The following is an 18,458-nucleotide window of genomic DNA, read 5'->3' on the forward strand; positions in this document are numbered from 1 at the left end:
ATAAATCTGGCATTCCAACAGGTCAAGCACAACGGGTTCTTATATAGTCTGGGGTTCCTACATTAAGAAAATCGTAATTTCTGAAAAAGTTTGTTTGGGTCAGGGTTATAACACAGATACTTTTCATCTTTAAAGTGAGTTTATCAGACAGCACAGTAAATACCAAAGACAGTAATAGAGATGACACAGCAGCCTCTCAAAAGTCAGAGCTAAAGGCTTAAAGGGTCCAGAAGCTAGAGGAAACAGTCCCAGTGGGCTCAATGATAGGAAGACAGATTGGGGTCGAGAGGGAAAGCCAGGTATGTACAATGCCCCATAACACAATCAATAACTACATTTATTAGTCAAGGGATACAAAGCCTTGAAGCCTTTAGGGGCCAGGCAGAAGTAAAGAAGAGAAGTTAGGCTGCATAAACCAGCAGGGTTCTGTGGACACTGCCCAACTGCAGAGCAATCGCCTATTTCTAAAGTCAATTAAACTCAGGTATTTGTTTAGACACCAATAGCAATTCAAATCCATTAAAGGCCAAATTCAGCCTGCAGGTTCCCAGTTTGCAGAAAGGAGGAAATAAATGTTTGAAGGAATTCAGGAATCCACACAAGAGTTCAGATATGCCTGAGTAAGAAGGACCTACCTTCCTGCTCACAATGTCTTCTGAACATACTCACCAAGGACTAGAGACTACCTAGCTTCACCAGTGTTGCTGTGACTCATTAGTGACAACTGTAGTACACTAAGCAATTTGTAATAAGTAACATCAAGTCTTGACATCATAATGGATGAACTTTTGAAATATATAAATTAAAGGTAGACTAAAGGTTAGCCCTAAAAATAATAATATCACTTTTACTATGCCAAAAAGGAGGTAAAATTACTCAGGAGGAAGAAATAAAGCATTAACTCTTCCCCTGCTTCGTTTTTTTTTTTTTTTTTTTTTTTGGGGTTTTTCGAGACAGGGTTTCTCTGTGTAGCTTTGCGCCTTTCCTGGATCTCGCTCTGTAGACCAGGCTGGCCTCGAACTCACAGAGATCTGCCTGCCTCTGCCTCCTGAGTGCTGGGATTAAAGGCGTGCGCCACCACCGCCCGGCCCGCTTCCGTTTTTTTGAGACCGGGTTTCTCTGTGTATCCCTGGCTGTCCTGGAACTCACTCTGTAGACCAGGCTGGCCCAATTAACTCTTTATATCCATTGGAGAGGGCTTGGGAAACTTTGACTGTCATTCTGGAATAAAGTTATAAGTCATTGTTTAGGCCAAGAAAAAACAGGTGTAGAGATATTGTGGTATCTGGTTTTGGTTCCATAATACCTGAATGAATTTTAGATTTTCATAAACCTACGTCCTTTAACATTGAAAAGAAAACATTCTATAATCAAAGAAGGGGCTTCAATACTATTGGCACTATTCATTATAAGCTATTAAGCTGACAGTGGTCACATGGGCATGTATTTTGTTACTTTTCATATACTACTTATGTTTTAAAGAATCACAAGATGTCATCTTGTTTTAAATCCTAGTAGTAGTTCTCTGCTTTGAGAAAGTCTATGGAAGTAAGAACTGCAGGCAAGCAGGATACAGTGAAAAGTTCTCTATATTATTATATTTTATTCTGATGCCAACTAGAACTACCATGCTGACCAAAAAAAGCCCCTTTCCATTCAGTTTGATTTGCGGACTTCTAATGAAGCCAATTAAGCAGGTGTGCAAGTGTGAATTTACATGTATGCCTACAGAAGTTAAACTTGAAGTATTTACTTAAATATCAGTGCAGAGCTTACACATTCAATGTCTGAAGCAGACTAGTTAGCAGACAAAGCATTATCGTTTTCTTGAAGAGAAAGAAGCCTGGTAAAAGTGTATATGCAATGCAAAGGATGTAATTTTAGCTAGTATTTTATTACCTGGTGGCCGGTTTGAAAATTCTGGCAGTTTAGGGCCTGTGTTGTCCAAGTTGATTCCTTGTTCTCCAGGTAATGACTGTTGATCAGCCTCCTCTAGACCAGCAGTACGATTATCTGGGGTGCTAAAAGGTAAGTAGTACCAACCGAGTAAGTTGTATAAGAAATACATGAACCTAGCTCAATCTCTTCCTACCTACAACTACAATATGTTTACATATCATTCTCATCATTATTTGTATCTTTCTAGTGTGGACACTCAATACCGACGTAAGAGTAAACTGGCCATCTCATTAAGCCTTAAAATTCACTTAATCCAGCCGGGCGGTGGTGGCGCACGCCTTTAATCCCAGCACTCGGGAGGCAGAGCCAGGTGGATCTCTGTGAGTTCGAGGCCAGCCTGGGCTACCAAGTGAGTTCCAGGAAAGGCGCAAAACTACACAGAGAAACCCTGTCTCGAAAAACCAAAAAAAAAAAAAAAAAAAAAAAAAAAAATTCACTTAATCCTAGCATTGTACTTACTGAGTGTCTCCTTCTAATTCCTGATACAATGTTTCATATAATGACACACCCCTTAGGTGTTTTAAAGACTGATGCTTAACATCCACATTTTTGAGAAACCATAGTGCTTGTATTCCTTATTTGGTGTGTTTCTTATTCCCAGTTGTACCTTTCTTTCCTACCATAGTTTCCCTTTGATCTGATTACAGTCATCCACTTTTAGATAGTATTTTGTCCCATTACACTCTACGTAGTTTTATAAACCACATAAATTCATTTTAAAGAAAAGCACCAGCAGTAACACAGGGCTGGAGAGATGGCTCAGAGGTCACGAGCACTGGCTGTTCTTCCAGAGGATCAGGTTCAATTCCCAGTATACCCATGGTGGCAGCTCCCAACTGTGTCACTCCAGATCCAGGAAACAAGACACCCTTTTCTGGCCTCTTGTGGCACCAGATACACATGCATTAGTGCACAGACATACTCACAGCCAAACTACCCATACACATAAAAACTAGAGAGGGAAAAACCCCAAACTCCCTGCACGTAACAGCTCCTAAAGCACAACCCAATCACTCTGCCACTTTGTTCCTTATATGACTACTTACTTACTTCAAATCACAAATGAGGAGTCTGTGCTATCTTTCACTTTAAAGAAAAAAAAAACACAAATTTATAACTAAGAGAGAGAGAGAGAGAGAGAGAGAAAGAAAGAAAGAAAGAAAGAAAGAAAGAAAGAAAGAAAGAAAGAAAGAAAAAAAAAAACCACCAAAATTCAGTTATCTGCCCCCTTGGTTATGGATGAGAAAACAAAAGCCCTAGTTGTATAAAACAGGCTTCCCAGTAAGCTAACAGCAGAACTGGAGGCAGGTTATCTTCCTATTCAGCCTGCTGTCTCCTCTTCCTAGGAACCCCAATGCTGTACAGGTACTTTTAAAAGTCTGAATGAACAGTTACGATCTCTCAGAAGGCTGGTGACATCAGCACAAATGCATACTCATGGCAAATGAGTAACTGCAAGTTTACTTCCAGCCTATGTGAGGGAACCTATCACCAGAAAAACGTTAGTCAGACAGGCTGATAACAGCAGGAATTGAACTGAGGACCAGGTCTAAGAAAATGAGGTAGTGTTTAAGTCTGAATTCACAAAAATATATGTTGTTAATATATAAGGATTGGCTTTTAATATTTAATAATCAAGAAGTAGCAGATACTATAATAGGTTAAAACCAAAGAACATTGTAGGCTTGGGTGAAGGAGCTGGCTTTATATTTAAGCTTATTTCAACAAAGCTCCCTTGTTTGAGTTTTCTGTTTCTGGTCTTTACATCCTCAGCCTTTCCCCCTTCTCTCCAAGGTCTCACTATGTAGCCAAAGCTAGCCTCCTGTCTTAGCTTTTCTTCAGTGTTGAGATGAAAACTTTGAGTCACCATACTTGGCCTGGCAATTTGTCTAAAACTGTTTTATGTTCATTAGTCTCTGTTAATAATGTCTCTGAACTCCAGTTTTATGATTAAAAGGCTGAAAATCTACCTCAAACAATACTCCTTCAAGAAACATTTAGTCAAAAGTCAGAAACATAACTGAGTATGTAGTTTTTGGGTATGAAATGTAATTGTTAATTACCTTTCCTGTTGTATCTTATGAAAGAGCTCCTCTGGGGAACTTTTACTGAAAGGGTAACTGATTATAAAAGAACTATCTTTATCATTTAGAGTGGCACTGACATCTTTACAAAGCAAATTTACCTTAAAATAAACAAAAAGACAATGGAAAAGAGGACAGATGAAGACAAGATAAACTATGAACTGAGAATTGTACTATCCTAAATTTAGAGAAAGGGTTTCATGGAGCACAGGTTGACTTCAAATTTTTGGAGGATGACCTTGAACTCTTGATTCTCCTGCTACCACATGCTGCTGGAGTTACAGGAGTCTACCACCACACCTGTTTTATGTCCAGACCTTGTGCATGGTGGATAGGCACTCTGCAGAGCCACATTCCCAGCCCTAATTTTAAATATGATTAAAAACTTCTATGAACAAATGTCTACACAGAAACAAATGAGCAATATTTGAGGTTAACTGATTGTAACCTACTTTAGATCTTGCTGACAATTCTTCTTTTTCCGAGGTGGTTTCTTCTTCTTCGGTTTATTTGCATTGGTATTATTTTGTTTATTGTTTACACCAAAATGGCCTGCAGAAATGTCACTTTGCAATAAGTTGACCAACAATGGACTTGTTAATGTTACATCCTTATTGACTGGGAAGCCTGGATTTTGACCACAAGACATCTGGTTTCCATTGGGTGTACCACTGAATGGTGCATTGAAAGACATCCCATGGCCTGAGAAGTGGTTTCCTGAAGCACTGTTTCCCTGCATGGTCTGCACATGTGGAGCAACCATGTTGGTTTGTTGCATGCTAACATCAGGCATCATCTGAGACAAGCTGACATCACTGTTTGCTGAAGTAGCAGGATCACCATGCTGCTGGGCCATGTGTGGGCTGGGCCCTGGTGGCCGCAGAACCTGCCCCTGAATCCCCATAACCTGAGATGGACTGTTGTTCACAGGCCCTTGCTGAGGCAGCATCTGTCCTGACATCTGTCCTGTAAATTGCACCATGTTTCCTTGCATGTTCGGAGTTGGTCCCCTCATTATCTGTGCTGGTCCCGGCATGACACTGGACTGGTTCTGAGTGTTAAATTGCTGCTTACTTCCCTGCATCTGATTGGTCATTATTTGCTCTATCACTGGGTTCTGCTGGAGCAAAACTTGCCCCTGCGGCCCCATCATCTGGTTGTGTGGTGCCATCATCTGTTGGCCCTGCTGGGGAAGCATTTGCTTGGGTGGGGTCATCCTTTGGGGTGAAGGCCCAAGATTTTGGTTCTGAGGGTTCACCATCATCTGGCTCTGTGGCATAAGCTGGGCCCTTGAAAGGATCATAGAGTTTTGAGGGTTCAAAGTTCCTTGTTGCTGGACCATTTGGCCCTGAGAGGGTACGATCTGTTGGTGCATGCCCATCAGCTGAGATGGTGGGCCCTGCTGAGGCTGGCCTTGCATGTTGCCCAGGGTCACCTGAGGAACTCCAGAGCTACCAGCCTGCTGGTTGTTTATGTTGCCATGAATTCCCATGAGGCTGGGTTGCATCATGTTTGGTGGCCCGTGAGACATCTGGTTTTGAGGAGGACCAGCTCCTTGACCACCTTAAGAAATAAAAACAAAGAATGAAAAATTATCATCAAATTATTAAGATACTCAAATTACCTTGAAAAACACTCATCATCCATGTACCTAATAACCAACATAAATGTGTTTGACACTCTGTGAGTATTTTAGACTCTGGAGGTATGATATAGAATGGGGTAACTGCTTTTATTTTCCATGATCATATAGCAGGAGAAACATATCTTTACTCTTATATAGTAACTTAAAGATAACATTAAAAAATAAAGTTTACTTTCAGATTAAATGAAGCATTACCACTGTTATAACAAAGCTTAACTATCTTATTGTGAATAAAAATTAACAAAAAATACCATGGGCTAGAAAATGAGCTTTATTATGACTAAGTGAAGGAAACAAAGAATGTATCAGTGTCCTCTAGAAAAAACTCAGAAATACTATAAAGACATTTAAAAAAACGCTTCTTGGGAAAGTAATTACGCCTTTCAAAAACTATGTGTGTGAAATCTGGATGCTGCACTTTAAAGAAGATAATATACAATATTTCCTAAGAAGAGGGTTCCTCTGAAGTAACCTAAAAATGACAAACTTCTGATGTGGAAGTTGTGAACAGGAGGATCCTAAAAGTTTAGTGATCCTACTCTGTGGCAGTCCCTCATGGACCACAGGGGACATGCTCTAAGTCCTCTTTAAACCAAAGGTACTGTCTTGGCCTGCTGCATTGTTTGTTTGTTGTTGGGTCCTTGGGATTTTCCTATAGCTACCTGCTTTATTCCCAAATCTCACTGTGGTACTGGAGACTACCTAGCATGTATTCTATTACACTCCCAATCTACCCAACCTGATTCACTGAGTAACCCTCCAGCGTACTGTTTGTTCTGTTGAGATGGGGCCTCACTATACAGCAGGCTGCTCTGAAACAATGTGATCCATCCTGCCTTTATCTGCACTACTGTGTTTGGCTTAAAAAAAAATCTCAGCTGGGCATAGTGGCTCATGCCTGTAATCCTAGCACCTAGAAGGCTGAAGCCAGAGAACTGTCACAAGTTCAAGGCTAGCCTGGGCTACATAGTAAGATCTTATTTCAAAACACCAAAAATAAAAACAATGAACCTAAGGTATCTTACCTGCTGGGCAATAACTCTATTACTGTGCTATACATCCGTTGAGCTCATGTGATTTATTTTATCCTTGTCATTTTTGATCTATGTATGTACATGTGCACAGCAACTATAGGTAGCTGTCACACTCATTCAGCTTTTATGTGGGTTCTTGGGATTCAAACTGTGGTTCTCATGCTTCTACAGCAAGCTCTTTACCAAATGAATTATGCCCTATCTCTGTTATCTATCTATCTATCTATCTATCTATCTAACTTTAAATAGGCACTATTAAGTGGCAATCTAATGAAGTTACAAAGCCAGTCCACGCTCTAGCTTGAGGGGTAAGCATAAACTGCCCATTCACTCTATGACAATTTCTCCTGAATTTCAGGAAGGCTTTCTAATCCAGCCTCATAAATTCAAACATGAACTTCACATCCACTGTATATGTCATATGCAAGTATATAGTTATCCAAGCAGTAATTATTTATTGAGTATTTTCAGTGCTGATTTAGTATCAATAAACAGGATAGGTAAGACCTTTGCTTCTTTAGAGCATAGTTGGCAAGAGACAAAATATAAAAAGACAACTTGTCAGTAAATAATAAAAGTTAACACAAAAATAAAACAGGGTAAGAAACTAGAAAATGGCAGACAAGAGGACGCTGCTTTAGTCAGACTCAATGGAGAAATCAAAACAATAGGGACACATGGAAGTCTTCATTTAAAAAGATAATAGCTGTCGGGCGGTGGTGGCGCACGCCTTTAATCCCAGTACTCGGGAGGCAGAGCCAGGCGGATCTCTGTGAGTTCGAGGCCAGCCTGGGCTACCAAGTGAGTTCCAGGCCAGCCTGGGCTACCAAGTGAGTTCCAGGAAAGGCGCAAAGCTACACAGAGAAACCCTGTCTCAAAAAAAAAAAAAAAAAAAAAAAAAAAAAAAAAAAAAAAAAAAAAAAAAAAAAAAAGATAATAGCTGTGCCAGGGTGGAAGAATTATGAATTTGATTCTATGTGTATGGGTGTTTTGCCTATATATATATTTGTATACCACATCTATGCTTGGTGCCTCATAGGCCAGAAGAGGAATTCAGATTCCCTGGAATTGGAGTGAGCTGGGAAGCAAACCCTGGTCCTCTAGAAGAGCACCCAGTACTCTTAACCACTGAACCATTTCTCTGGCCCTAAGACTTATAAATTTTATACATTTCTAAATCTCCTATAAAACATTAGCTTACATAACTCAGGATTAGCAGATAGTAAAAATCAAGTAGCGTGTTCTACTTTCCTCTCATCTTTCAAGGGACAATAAGAACTTTTTATTTATCAAGTCAAAATTTTTCTCATTCTTTCTTTTTTGAGACAGGGTCTCTCTATGTAGTCCTGGCTGTTCTGGAACTATGTTGGTTAGGCTGGCCTTGAACTTAGAGATCCTCCCACTTTTGCCTCCCAAGTGCCACCATGCCCAGTCTCATTCTTTTAAAAAACTTTTAAAATTGTTATTTATGTGTATGTATCTGTTATCTGTGTAAATGAATGCCACATGTGTATGAGTGCCCATGGAGCCAGAGGAGGGTATCAGATCTCTTGAAGCCAGAAGTGAAGGAGGTTGTGAGTCACTGATACAGATACTGAGAACTAAATGTAGGTTCTCTGGGAGTAGAAAGCCTTTTTAAACACTGAGTCATCACTCTAGCCCCTCATTCTTTTTTATTCCTTAAAAAATTAAATTTTTATCTATTTATTTATTATTATTGTATGTGTGTGTAGGCATGTATGTGTCCACTGGCTAGGAAGGCCAGAATAAGCACTTTAACCTGCTGAGACATCTTGCAGGCCCTAGAATTCTTCTCATTCTTGAAGCAGTTTACAATGAAAGGTGGAGTTCAGAAAAATTTCAGCTAACTTAGTCCAAACTACTTCAATGAGAAACAGCAAAAAATTACTTAGTTCCTAAGCAACCAGAAGAAACCCAGAAGCATGAAATTTGGGCTTACAAAACTGCTTCAAGGTGTACTTACTAGCCAATCCACTTTTTGTTATTTCCTCTCCAAACTTTCTTTTATATACTATACGACTGGTACTGATTGAACTGGAAAAGTGCCACACTGCTTACCAGAATTTAGATATTCAGCATAAATGAAGCTAATATGTACTATCCAGAGATTTTAAAAGTTGCAGATGTTCAAACATGCCATATACCCATGTAACTGTGAATTTATGGTTTCTTTTCCCAGAAATGCCTTTTGCCTGAGCAAGTTCTAATCCAGGGATCAGCAAATCAGGCCTATGGTTGGTTTGAAAACAGGCAAGGATTTGGAACACTGTTGTCCTCACTGAGTAGAGTTGAATAGTTGCAATACAGACTAAATGACCTAAGCTATTTACTATTTAGTCCTTTATAGAAAGAAAAGGAAGTGTGTATATGTGCGCACACATGTGTTCATGCATATGTATGACTCCTGCTCTAACTGGTTTCATTTCTTTCCTAAGGTGTTTCCTGGTTCTTGAAAAAAATAACTTATTTTCCAAATTTCCCAGAGATTATCTATGTGTGAGAAATTAAAGGACTTGTTCATTTGTATACGTCTATTGTGTATCAAGGCGTTTACCACATAATCAATGCTCAATAAATGTGGCTAATTAAATCAAAGTAAACAAACCTGCATGCTGGACATTTTGATTTGCTTGCAGTTGAAGGGCTCCTGAATTCCCCGGGGTGGTTGCTGTGGTGGAAGGCACCTGACCTTGCATAAAGTTCGGATTGGCCTGTCCTGCTGAGAAGCCAGGTGGGAGGCGTTTAGGCATTCCTTAATAGAAAACAATGAGTAAGGCAGTTACCTAGCAAATTTATACTCTTGCTGAGATATGGAATGAATAAGGAAGGATGAGCTGCATGAAGTTTCCACTGGCTTAGCTCTTTCTGTCACACTGGTAGGATCTTTAATAATAAGGTTGGGAAAGATGGTTAAAAAAATCAATACAATCCCTTACATGAGCATTGTCAAAATGAAAAAGAAATACTAAAAAATTTACACTTAAAACATGCCAAGGAAAAGATGGCAATCTGCTCCCTACATGTGATCTGAGGCCATACCATAGCAAGGTTTGTGGGCTCACTTTTCTCTGTAATACAATGGACTCCCAATATTTATATACTGTAACACAGGCACCAAAGGAATATGCTGAATTCTCTCATGTTCAAACAAATTGACATGAAATACTATAAAAGAAAAAGTTGGGTCCTGATTAAGGATAGATGGGTGATATTTTTTTCCCCCTTTGAGGGAAATGGATGACAATCTTTGCAGAAAAATCTCCCTCCCCCACCAGTGTTGTGCTTATCTCTTTGGAAGAGACAAGGATTCACAGGAGCTTCAAAGTGAGGCTATACTAAACTTATGCCTTTCTCTTGTAAGGTTTGCTGTGATTCTGATAGCTATGGTACCAAAAATCATGCTCTAATGTAATCTTACTCAAGTTTACATCCTTTAGGAAGGCCTAATTTCAGAAAACAAGTTTGCAGTAAAGAGAATCTCAGATCCACTCATGTGCATACCACAGGTCTTGATGTGGCGAGACCACCTAGGCAAGCATATCAACTGCTCTTTCATAGAGCAACAATACCTAAAAAGCTCTCTTAAAATTTGTTTATTAGGGCCAAATTTTCAATGCCCTGAAAAACTCTGTAGACAAATATCCATTTGTCCTTTTGTTAGCAGCAACAAGCCCCACTTACATGCTTTTGTTGTAATTAAATCAGTAATCATCTCTGCAGAAGGGGCTACCCAGATTCCACTGATCTAGGGCTAGATGCCCGGAATAGTGAAGTTTGGAGCAGAAACATTCTTACATTTCTAAAAGTGTTTTAGAATTAAAATATTAGAGCCTGTATTTCAGCAAAATCAAGTATAAGAGAGTGAAAGGACTGATGAGCAACTTAATTTTACCAGGAACCATGGGAGCATGCCTTTGTTATGCTGCATTGAAGATGCAAGGGTTTTTTCTGGGTAGGCAATGGGTGTCTTTTGGTGGAGGATATTCTTATCAAATGAGTTTTACTGACACTCTCTATGCCTTACTGAAAAGCTCCAAGCACAGTCATGTGCACTAGATCAATGATTAATAAGAATAAATAATAAACATGGAGATGAATAAGTTTTACTGTAATCGTTTTACCTCTCACACATTAAGCTCCATTGCTTTTTCTTCATACAAGAGGCACCTTACAAAATAAATAAATAAATCTCCTTTAGGTATAACTAGTGGAATTCCCTCTCTAAGGAGTAGGCATTGGCATTATAAAACTATAAAAGTAATGATTTTTGAACTTAGTCCCCTTTAATACTTTAATCAAACTTAACAAATACCATGCTTACTATTTTACTAACTAGGATTATCAAAATTGGTAACTAGAAGGGCATTTTCCCCAATAAAACCTTGTACTTATCTTTTCATTTTTGTTCAACTGCATAATCTTAATCCTTCAACAAATGAGAAGTTTAAATTATTAATAAAATACATGTTTGGTCTGGACATTTTAATTTACCAGTATACGATTAAGCAAAAGTAGTTTGAAACAAAGCAAAAATCTCTATTTTGAATTTCACCTGCATTTTTATCCAGAGAGCTAGCTTACATTTATGGTAATCAACATAAAAATACATTAAGTTAACTAAGTATCAAGTGTTATCACCATATCACAAAACCAAACAATTACATCCTTATTTCACTCCCGCCATTAACACTAAAACCTGACATTCTACTCAAATCTATCTCCAGTAAATTTACCAACACAAGCAGCTTTAGTGTTCCTCACCTCCTAGGCCTGGGTGTAAACTCTGTGGCCCCTGGTTTGGTGGCTGATGCTGCATCACCATGAAGTTAGGTGGCACATTTCCCTGTTGAACCATGGGACTCCGACCTGGAGAGCTGACAGGCTGCTGAAATCCCTGGGGAAGTGGGTTATTTTGAGGTGGCCTTGGTCCCATTTGCTGTTGAGTTTGGTTAACCGTTGGGGAGGATGCAGGGGATCCCTGCTGGAAGGAGGAGGGTGAGGAGGCAGGTGACTTGTTGGTGAGGTGGGGTTGTTGCAGTGGGGTTGGGACCCTGGAGGGCCCTCCCTGCAAACTCTTCATCTGAGGAGCTGTGAACTGGCCTGGGTTGCTCATTTGAGGAAAGTTTGTATGGGCTTGTGAGGCCTGCTGGCTGCCAAAGGGATAAGGAGGGGGAGGGTGAGAAGGTGTCTGTACCGTGGCTAAGGAAGGTCTTGCCTGAAGTTGCTGTTGCATTGGGCTAGGCAAGGGAGCCTTCTTCCACCCTTGATTTGCAGTCATTGTGCCCAAAGAGCCCTGGGCTGGCGGAGGCTGTAGGGCTCCAGAAGGCAACTGGTTCCAGCCTGGAGGAACAGGCACCTGAGTTGGAGCAGTAAACTGTGGACGAATCCCCTGTGGCTGTTGCTGCTGATGTTGCTGTGGAGGTCTTGTCTGCAACTGTTGCTGCTGCTGCTGCTGTTGTTGTTGTTGCTGCTGCTGCTGCTGTTGCTGTTGCTGCTGCTGCTGTTGCTGCAGCTGGGGAAAATTAGCTGGATTCATTTGTCTATTCACAGGAACAGGCTGCATTGGGTGATGTGCTGGAGGTAAAGATCCTGAGGGATGACTCTGTTGCTGTATATGGAGTCCAGAGAGAAGTGGATCCATTGCATCTGTTTAAAGATAGTGAACAATAATTAACCTACTACAACCCACATCATAGCACACTGGCTTGGATCTGCTGGTACCACTGATATTACCATGTTCTTGATTGAGTATGTTCTAAGAATAAACAGCATACCAACAAATATAAAGATGAATCCTGCCTTAAAGACAGCTTGTGGTTCACTGGTGGTGAGACGCACCAAACTTAAGATAGACAACAAGATTTTCAAAATTGTATTCTGGGCAATTACTGTTAAAGGAAAACAAAATAAAATAGTCAACTAGGTTTGGGAAATGCTAGACCTAATGATTTCAGATAACTTTCTTCTTTACTGTAGAAAGCTTAGTGCTGCTAACATGTTAACTTATGAAACATTTACCAAATTTATATGACTTCAAAATTCTGTCATGATATATCTTATAGAACTAAGCATGCCAAGGCATATATGGTGGTTTGAATGAAAATGGCCCTCAAGGCTCAAAGGGAGTGGCACAATTAGGGATGTGGCCTTGTTGGAGGAAGGGTGTCACTGGGGGTGGGCTTTGAGGTTTCAAGTGCTCAAGCCAGACCCAGTGTCACTCTCTCTCCCTGCTGCCTGCTGATCCAGATGTAGAACTCTCAGCTACTTCTCTAGCACCCTGTCTACCTGCCATGAAGACAATGGACTAAACCTCTGAACCTGTAAGCAAGCCCCAATTAAATGCCTTCCTTTATAGCAATTGCTGTGGTCATGATGTCTCTTCAGAGCAATAGGAATCCTAAATAAGAACATACTTCTTGCGAATATTGGGGCACAGATGATAAGAATATAGTACATTCTGAGAAGAAATATTGACATTTAGCTGTGAAAATTCATAGTAGATTTTGTAAAGAAGGTAAACACTAGAACTAAGTGGTTAGAAATTTAGCATCAGTGACTAAATCTCAATGATATCTGTAAGTAGTTCCAGTGTCTTTAAATTCCAACGAGTGGAAGTGGAAGTCACTACCTGAATGAGAAGCAGGGCGAGGAGTCCTGGGCTGCAGTTCTGGATTGGGGCCTGGTGCCATCATGGAAGATGACATGTTCCCACCCTGGGGCATCATAACAGTGGCAGGGCTCGTCATCCTTATTAATCCTAGAAGAAAAAAAAGTATCTACTTATGTTGGCACATTGTGTGTGTGTGTGTGTGGTGTTTGTTTTTTGAGATGAGATCTTACTCTAATGACCAGACTGGTCTGCAACTCATGATAATTGCTTCTGGAAGGGCTGAGATTACAGGTGAGCCACCACACTCAGCTTACAATTTTTATTTTTAGTGACATATTTTAGAAATTCTGAAAGTTATAAAAAACTTTCTTTTAATGACTATTTTTAGATTTTAAAATTTTATGTCTATGAATGTTTTGCCTACATGTATATGTGTGTGCACCACATATATGCCTGGTATTTGCCTGCATGTACACGTGTGTGCACTACATACATGCTTGGTGTTTGTGGAGACCAGAAGAGGTGTTGGATCTCCTGGAACTAGAGTTACAGATGGTTGTGAGACAGGGTCTCATTCTATAGCCTTGGCTGGCCTAGAACTTGCTTTATAGACCAGGCTGGCCTCAAACTCAATAGAGATCCACCTGCTTGCCTTCTAAGTGCTAGGATTAAAGGCATACACCACATCTAGCCCTTTTTCTCAATTCTTAAGTCAAACTCTTAGATCATTAATTTTCCATTGATGTTCACCACTGACACCTGAGAGCTTTCCTTCCAACTTCTTTAATGGACGTATTTCACAAAATTTGATTGATACATAATATCCCCACCCTAAAATTCTAAACACTTCTCAATTTCCATCTGATTATCCTTTAAAATCATAAGGCACTTAGAATATACTTCTAAATTTTAAAAAATATGGGGTATTTTGGTTATGTATTATTTATTTATTTTACCAGTCACTTAAGTACACTATAGCTAGACATAGAATCTATAGGATATTTATTGTTCCATTGTATTTACTAAAACTTGCTTTTAAAAACATTTATAGTCAGCCGGGCGGTGGTGGCGCACGCCTTTAATCCCAGCACTCGGGAGGCAGAGCCAGGCGGATCTCTGTGAGTTCGAGGCCAGCCTGGTCTCCAAAGCGAGTTCCAGGAAAGGCGCAAAGCTACACAGAGAAACCCTGTCTCGAAAAACCAAAAAAAAAAAAAAAAAAAAAAAAACATTTATAGTCAACTCATATAAATACTCCATTTATTCTTGAAAAGATTAAGAACTCTGAAATTAGGATTACCTATTTTCTATACATATTCATTCACATAAAGCTTTTTATTTTGGAGATAATCTATGTAGCCATGACTGACTGGCCTTGAACTCACAGAGATCCACCTACTTCCTAAGCACTGAAATTAAAGGTGTATGAAACCAGGCCTGGCTCATTATATAAAACTTTTCATCATGTCATTCAAACTTTCTTTATTCTTATTGTTTTTTATAAGTTTGATTCATCAATTACTAATGGATGTTAAAATCTCCAAGACTTGGCATCTCAGTGTTATTTTTATATATTCAGAGGCTAGGTTATTAGGTATGCAAAAATTTAGCAATTTTTTTGATGAAATTTTTCTGTTATATAGAGTGGCCTTTTTCATTCACATGATTTTTATCTTTTATTATTGTTACTTGTGATACGAGGGATGGAACTCAAGTCTGCATATGCTAGACAAGCACTCTAGTACCAAGCTACATGTGTGACTCTTTTTACATTTTGTGACAGAGTATAAATTGCTCCAGTAGGTTTTCAATTTGGTATGTAGTCCACCTAAGCCTTGAGCTTAAGGTCCTCCTAAGCAGGTACTATATAGGTAGAATTACAGGCAAATACCACCATGCCCAGATTACGTATTATATATATATATATATATATATATATATATATACACACACACACACACACACTTTATATATATATATACATATACAAATATATATAATATATTTTTTGTTTTCCTTTCTTTTTTGAGACAGGGTCTCATTATGTATTCCTTGCTGTCCTGGAACTTGCTTTGTAGACCAGGCTAACTTCAAACTCATGGAGACGCACCTGCCTGCCTCAGCTTCCCCAGTGCTAGGATTAAAGGCATGTACCACCATGTACAGCTTTATCCTTTTCATCTTAGCATCTGTCTTGTCTGATTTAAAAAAAAATTATCCTTTTTCTTGTTAGTATTTACCTGGCTTAATCTTATTTTGGACTTAGAACTTTGTGTTCTTATATTTTCTACAGTTCTCCAAACAGTACAGAGCTAAATCTGAGATTATTCTAAGTAATACTTCCATATTATTAGTGTTCCCAATCTAGTTACCTTTACTGTCAGCTTCTGCCTGGTATATTCTGACTTATCATTCATTCTATGGCTTATATTTACATTATTTTTTCTCCCTATGCTGTACTGTCTTATTTTCCCTAAATTTTACTGGATTTTTTTCATCATACCTTTCTTTTCTACCAATCTAAACAACATCTGATCATCATTAAGTCAGTCTTACATAGGTTTTCCAATCAGGAGCTCACCGTTCCTTCTAAGACCTTATTTCTTCCATGTTAGATTCAACTTTCTTCTTCCTAAAGTACATCTTGAGCAGTTCAATTAGCAAAGTGTGGTAATGATAGACCAATGTTTTTGTTTTGTTTTGCCAAAGGACAAACTTGATTGGGCTCATGAGCTAAACTTTCTCTTACAGTTTTGGTTCCATGCAACCACCCAGTCCAGCAGGCAGCAAGACCCACTTTGCACCCAGCAGGGGGCATCTCTTCAGATATTGGAGGGTTTGCCAATGTGCTGGTGGCTACAACCTCCAAAGGGATGCTCCAAAGGACTTATGGCCGCACCCCATATACACAGCCAGCAGTTCTTTGCCTTTTACTCGTGGTATGCACAGCTTGCCTTTAAAGATAGGTTTGTCAATTCTATCTCCACTGGCCACCACACCAACAACAGCTTTGTTGGTCTGGAAAATGACCTTTTTGGACCCTGAAGGCAAGTTCACTTGGGTTCCTGGTCTCTGGGTTGTGGGAGATAGCTGTTATATAGTTCCCAGGAGCTAGTGCCAGCTTGCCTGTTCCCAGGCTTCTCCAGATAACACACAATAGTACCCTCAGGCATGGTGCCCACAGGTAAAATATTGCCGATATTGAGGTGGACCTTCTTGTCACAATACAGACATTTGTGGATGCCCTCTGCAGCGATGCTTCTTCAATCAGTAGGGATCACGAAAGACAACTTTCACAGGAGGAGTGCTGTGGACAAGGTCATGAATGATCTTTGCGATGCCCTTAATATAGCCGTGCTGCTCAGCAAAGTCCATAGTATGCAAGCGTGAGGCACAAGGAACCAGGGCCTTTCCTCTGCCCTCTATCTTCAGCCCATGGCAGCAGGGCTGCAGGCAAGCACAGCTGGCAATGCTCTTGTCTCTTTGAAAATGTTTTGTTCTACTTCTCTCAATAGCACAACTAGGTTTAGAATTCTAGGCTCCAAATGATTTCCTTAGCATTTTGGAAATACTATTCTAAGACTCTGGCTTCCAATGTTCCAGTTGAGAAATCAGCTGTGAATCTGACAGTCTTTCCTTTGTAAGCAATGGCTCTTTTCCGGTGTGTGTGCATGGAGGAGGGAATGCCTTTAACATTCTGTTTTCCATGTTCTGTATGTTTGCAGTATGGTTTAGATGTGGATTTATCTGCTCAGCATCTCTGGTCTTCTGATATGAAGGAATTGTGTCATTTTGAAAAATCAGTTCTGGGAATTTTTCAGGTATTCTTTAATGCTTATCCCTCAGTTTCTTCATCTTCTGGAACTCTTTTAAAAACATGGTAAACTTTCTCATTTATCCTTCAAGTCTCTTGACTGCTTTCATATTTCTACTATTTCTCTCTCCTGTATTCTGGGTGATTTCTTCATATTCTCCTTCAAGTCCAGCTATTTCTAATTTGCTGACTAAATCATTCATTTGCTACCTTTAAATTCTGTACAAGTTCTGTTCCCCCTCCAAACATATTTATACTGTTAATTTTTTTGTTTTTCCCCCCCGAGACAGGGCTTCTCTGTGTAACAGTCCTGGTTATCTTGGAACTTGCTTTGTAGACCAGGCTGGCATAGAACTCACAGAGATCCACCTGCCTCTGCCTCCCAAGTGCTGGGATTAAAGGTGCGCACCACCACCACAAGACCTATTAATATCTTTTTTATTATCGTTTTCATAATTTTAAACATGCTGATATTCCTATTACCTAAAATTCCAAAAAATGGAAGTTTAACCCTAAAATTCATTAATTTAGCACACACTTGTTTATTATAGTAAGTTTTAACTGAAAGTGCATAATGGCCTGGGCTGAGAATGTGCTCCTCCATAGCATCAGTGGTTTACCAGTCTAGAACCACTTAATGTTTTTTTTAATTTTTTTTTGGTTTATTTTTTATTTTACTTTTTTATTTTTATTTTGCAATACAATTCAGTTCTACGTATCAGCCACGGATTCCCTTGTTCTCCCCGCTCCCGCTCCCCTCACCTCCCCCCCAGCCCCCCCCCCCATTCCCATCTCCTCCAGGGCAAAGCCTTCCCCACAGACTGAGATCAACCTGGTAGACTCAGTCCAGGTAGGTCCAGTCCCCTCCTCCCAAGCCGAGCCAAGCAATCCTGCATAGGCCCCAGGTTTCAAACAGCCAACTCATGCAATGAGCACAGGACCCGGTCCCACTGCCTGGATGCCTCCCAAACAGATCAGGCCAATCAACTGTCTCACCCACTCAGAGGGCCTGATCCAGTTGGTGACCCCTCAGCCATTGGTTCATTGTTCATGTGTTTCCACCATTCGTTTGGCTATTTGTCCCTGTGCTTTATCCAACCTTGGTCTCAACAATTCTCGCTCATATAAACCCTCCTCATTCTTGCTAACTGGACTCCCAGAGATCTACCCAGGGCCTAGTCATGGATCTCCGCATCCAGATCCCTCAGTAGTTGAATGAAGGAGCTAGAACCACTTAATATTAATGACAGGTTAGCTGTTGCAGGCCATTTTATTATAATACGTTCAACATGCA

At 39.9% G+C, this 18,458-nt stretch overlaps 1 protein-coding gene and 1 pseudogene across 6 annotated transcripts in view; both read right to left on the reverse strand.

The window, feature by feature from the left end:
- The window catches only part of Ncoa6 (nuclear receptor coactivator 6), an 86,390-nt gene that overhangs the window by 23,422 nt on the left and 44,510 nt on the right, over positions 1–18,458 (reverse strand). For 4 of the 6 annotated variants that reach the window (XM_052725660.1, XM_052725659.1, XM_052725661.1 and 1 more), the window contains 5 exons: positions 13,372–13,500; positions 11,505–12,389; positions 9,349–9,495; positions 4,496–5,606; positions 1,900–2,021 (listed from right to left, as the gene is read on the reverse strand). In XM_052725660.1, coding sequence (XP_052581620.1) covers positions 1,900–2,021; positions 4,496–5,606; positions 9,349–9,495; positions 11,505–12,389; positions 13,372–13,500 — 2,394 coding nt within the window. The remainder of the gene's footprint in view (positions 1–1,899; positions 2,022–4,495; positions 5,607–9,348; positions 9,496–11,504; positions 12,390–13,371; positions 13,501–18,458) is intronic. The other 2 variants (XM_052725664.1, XM_052725663.1) reach the window with 2 other exon arrangements.
- Positions 15,369–17,806, reverse strand: LOC128102126 (60S ribosomal protein L8-like; annotated as a pseudogene).

This window comes from Peromyscus californicus, unplaced genomic scaffold, assembly GCF_007827085.1.
Source record: "Peromyscus californicus insignis strain IS unplaced genomic scaffold, ASM782708v3 Scaffold_7__1_contigs__length_154581171, whole genome shotgun sequence".
NCBI classification, from domain to species: Eukaryota; Metazoa; Chordata; class Mammalia; order Rodentia; family Cricetidae; genus Peromyscus; species Peromyscus californicus.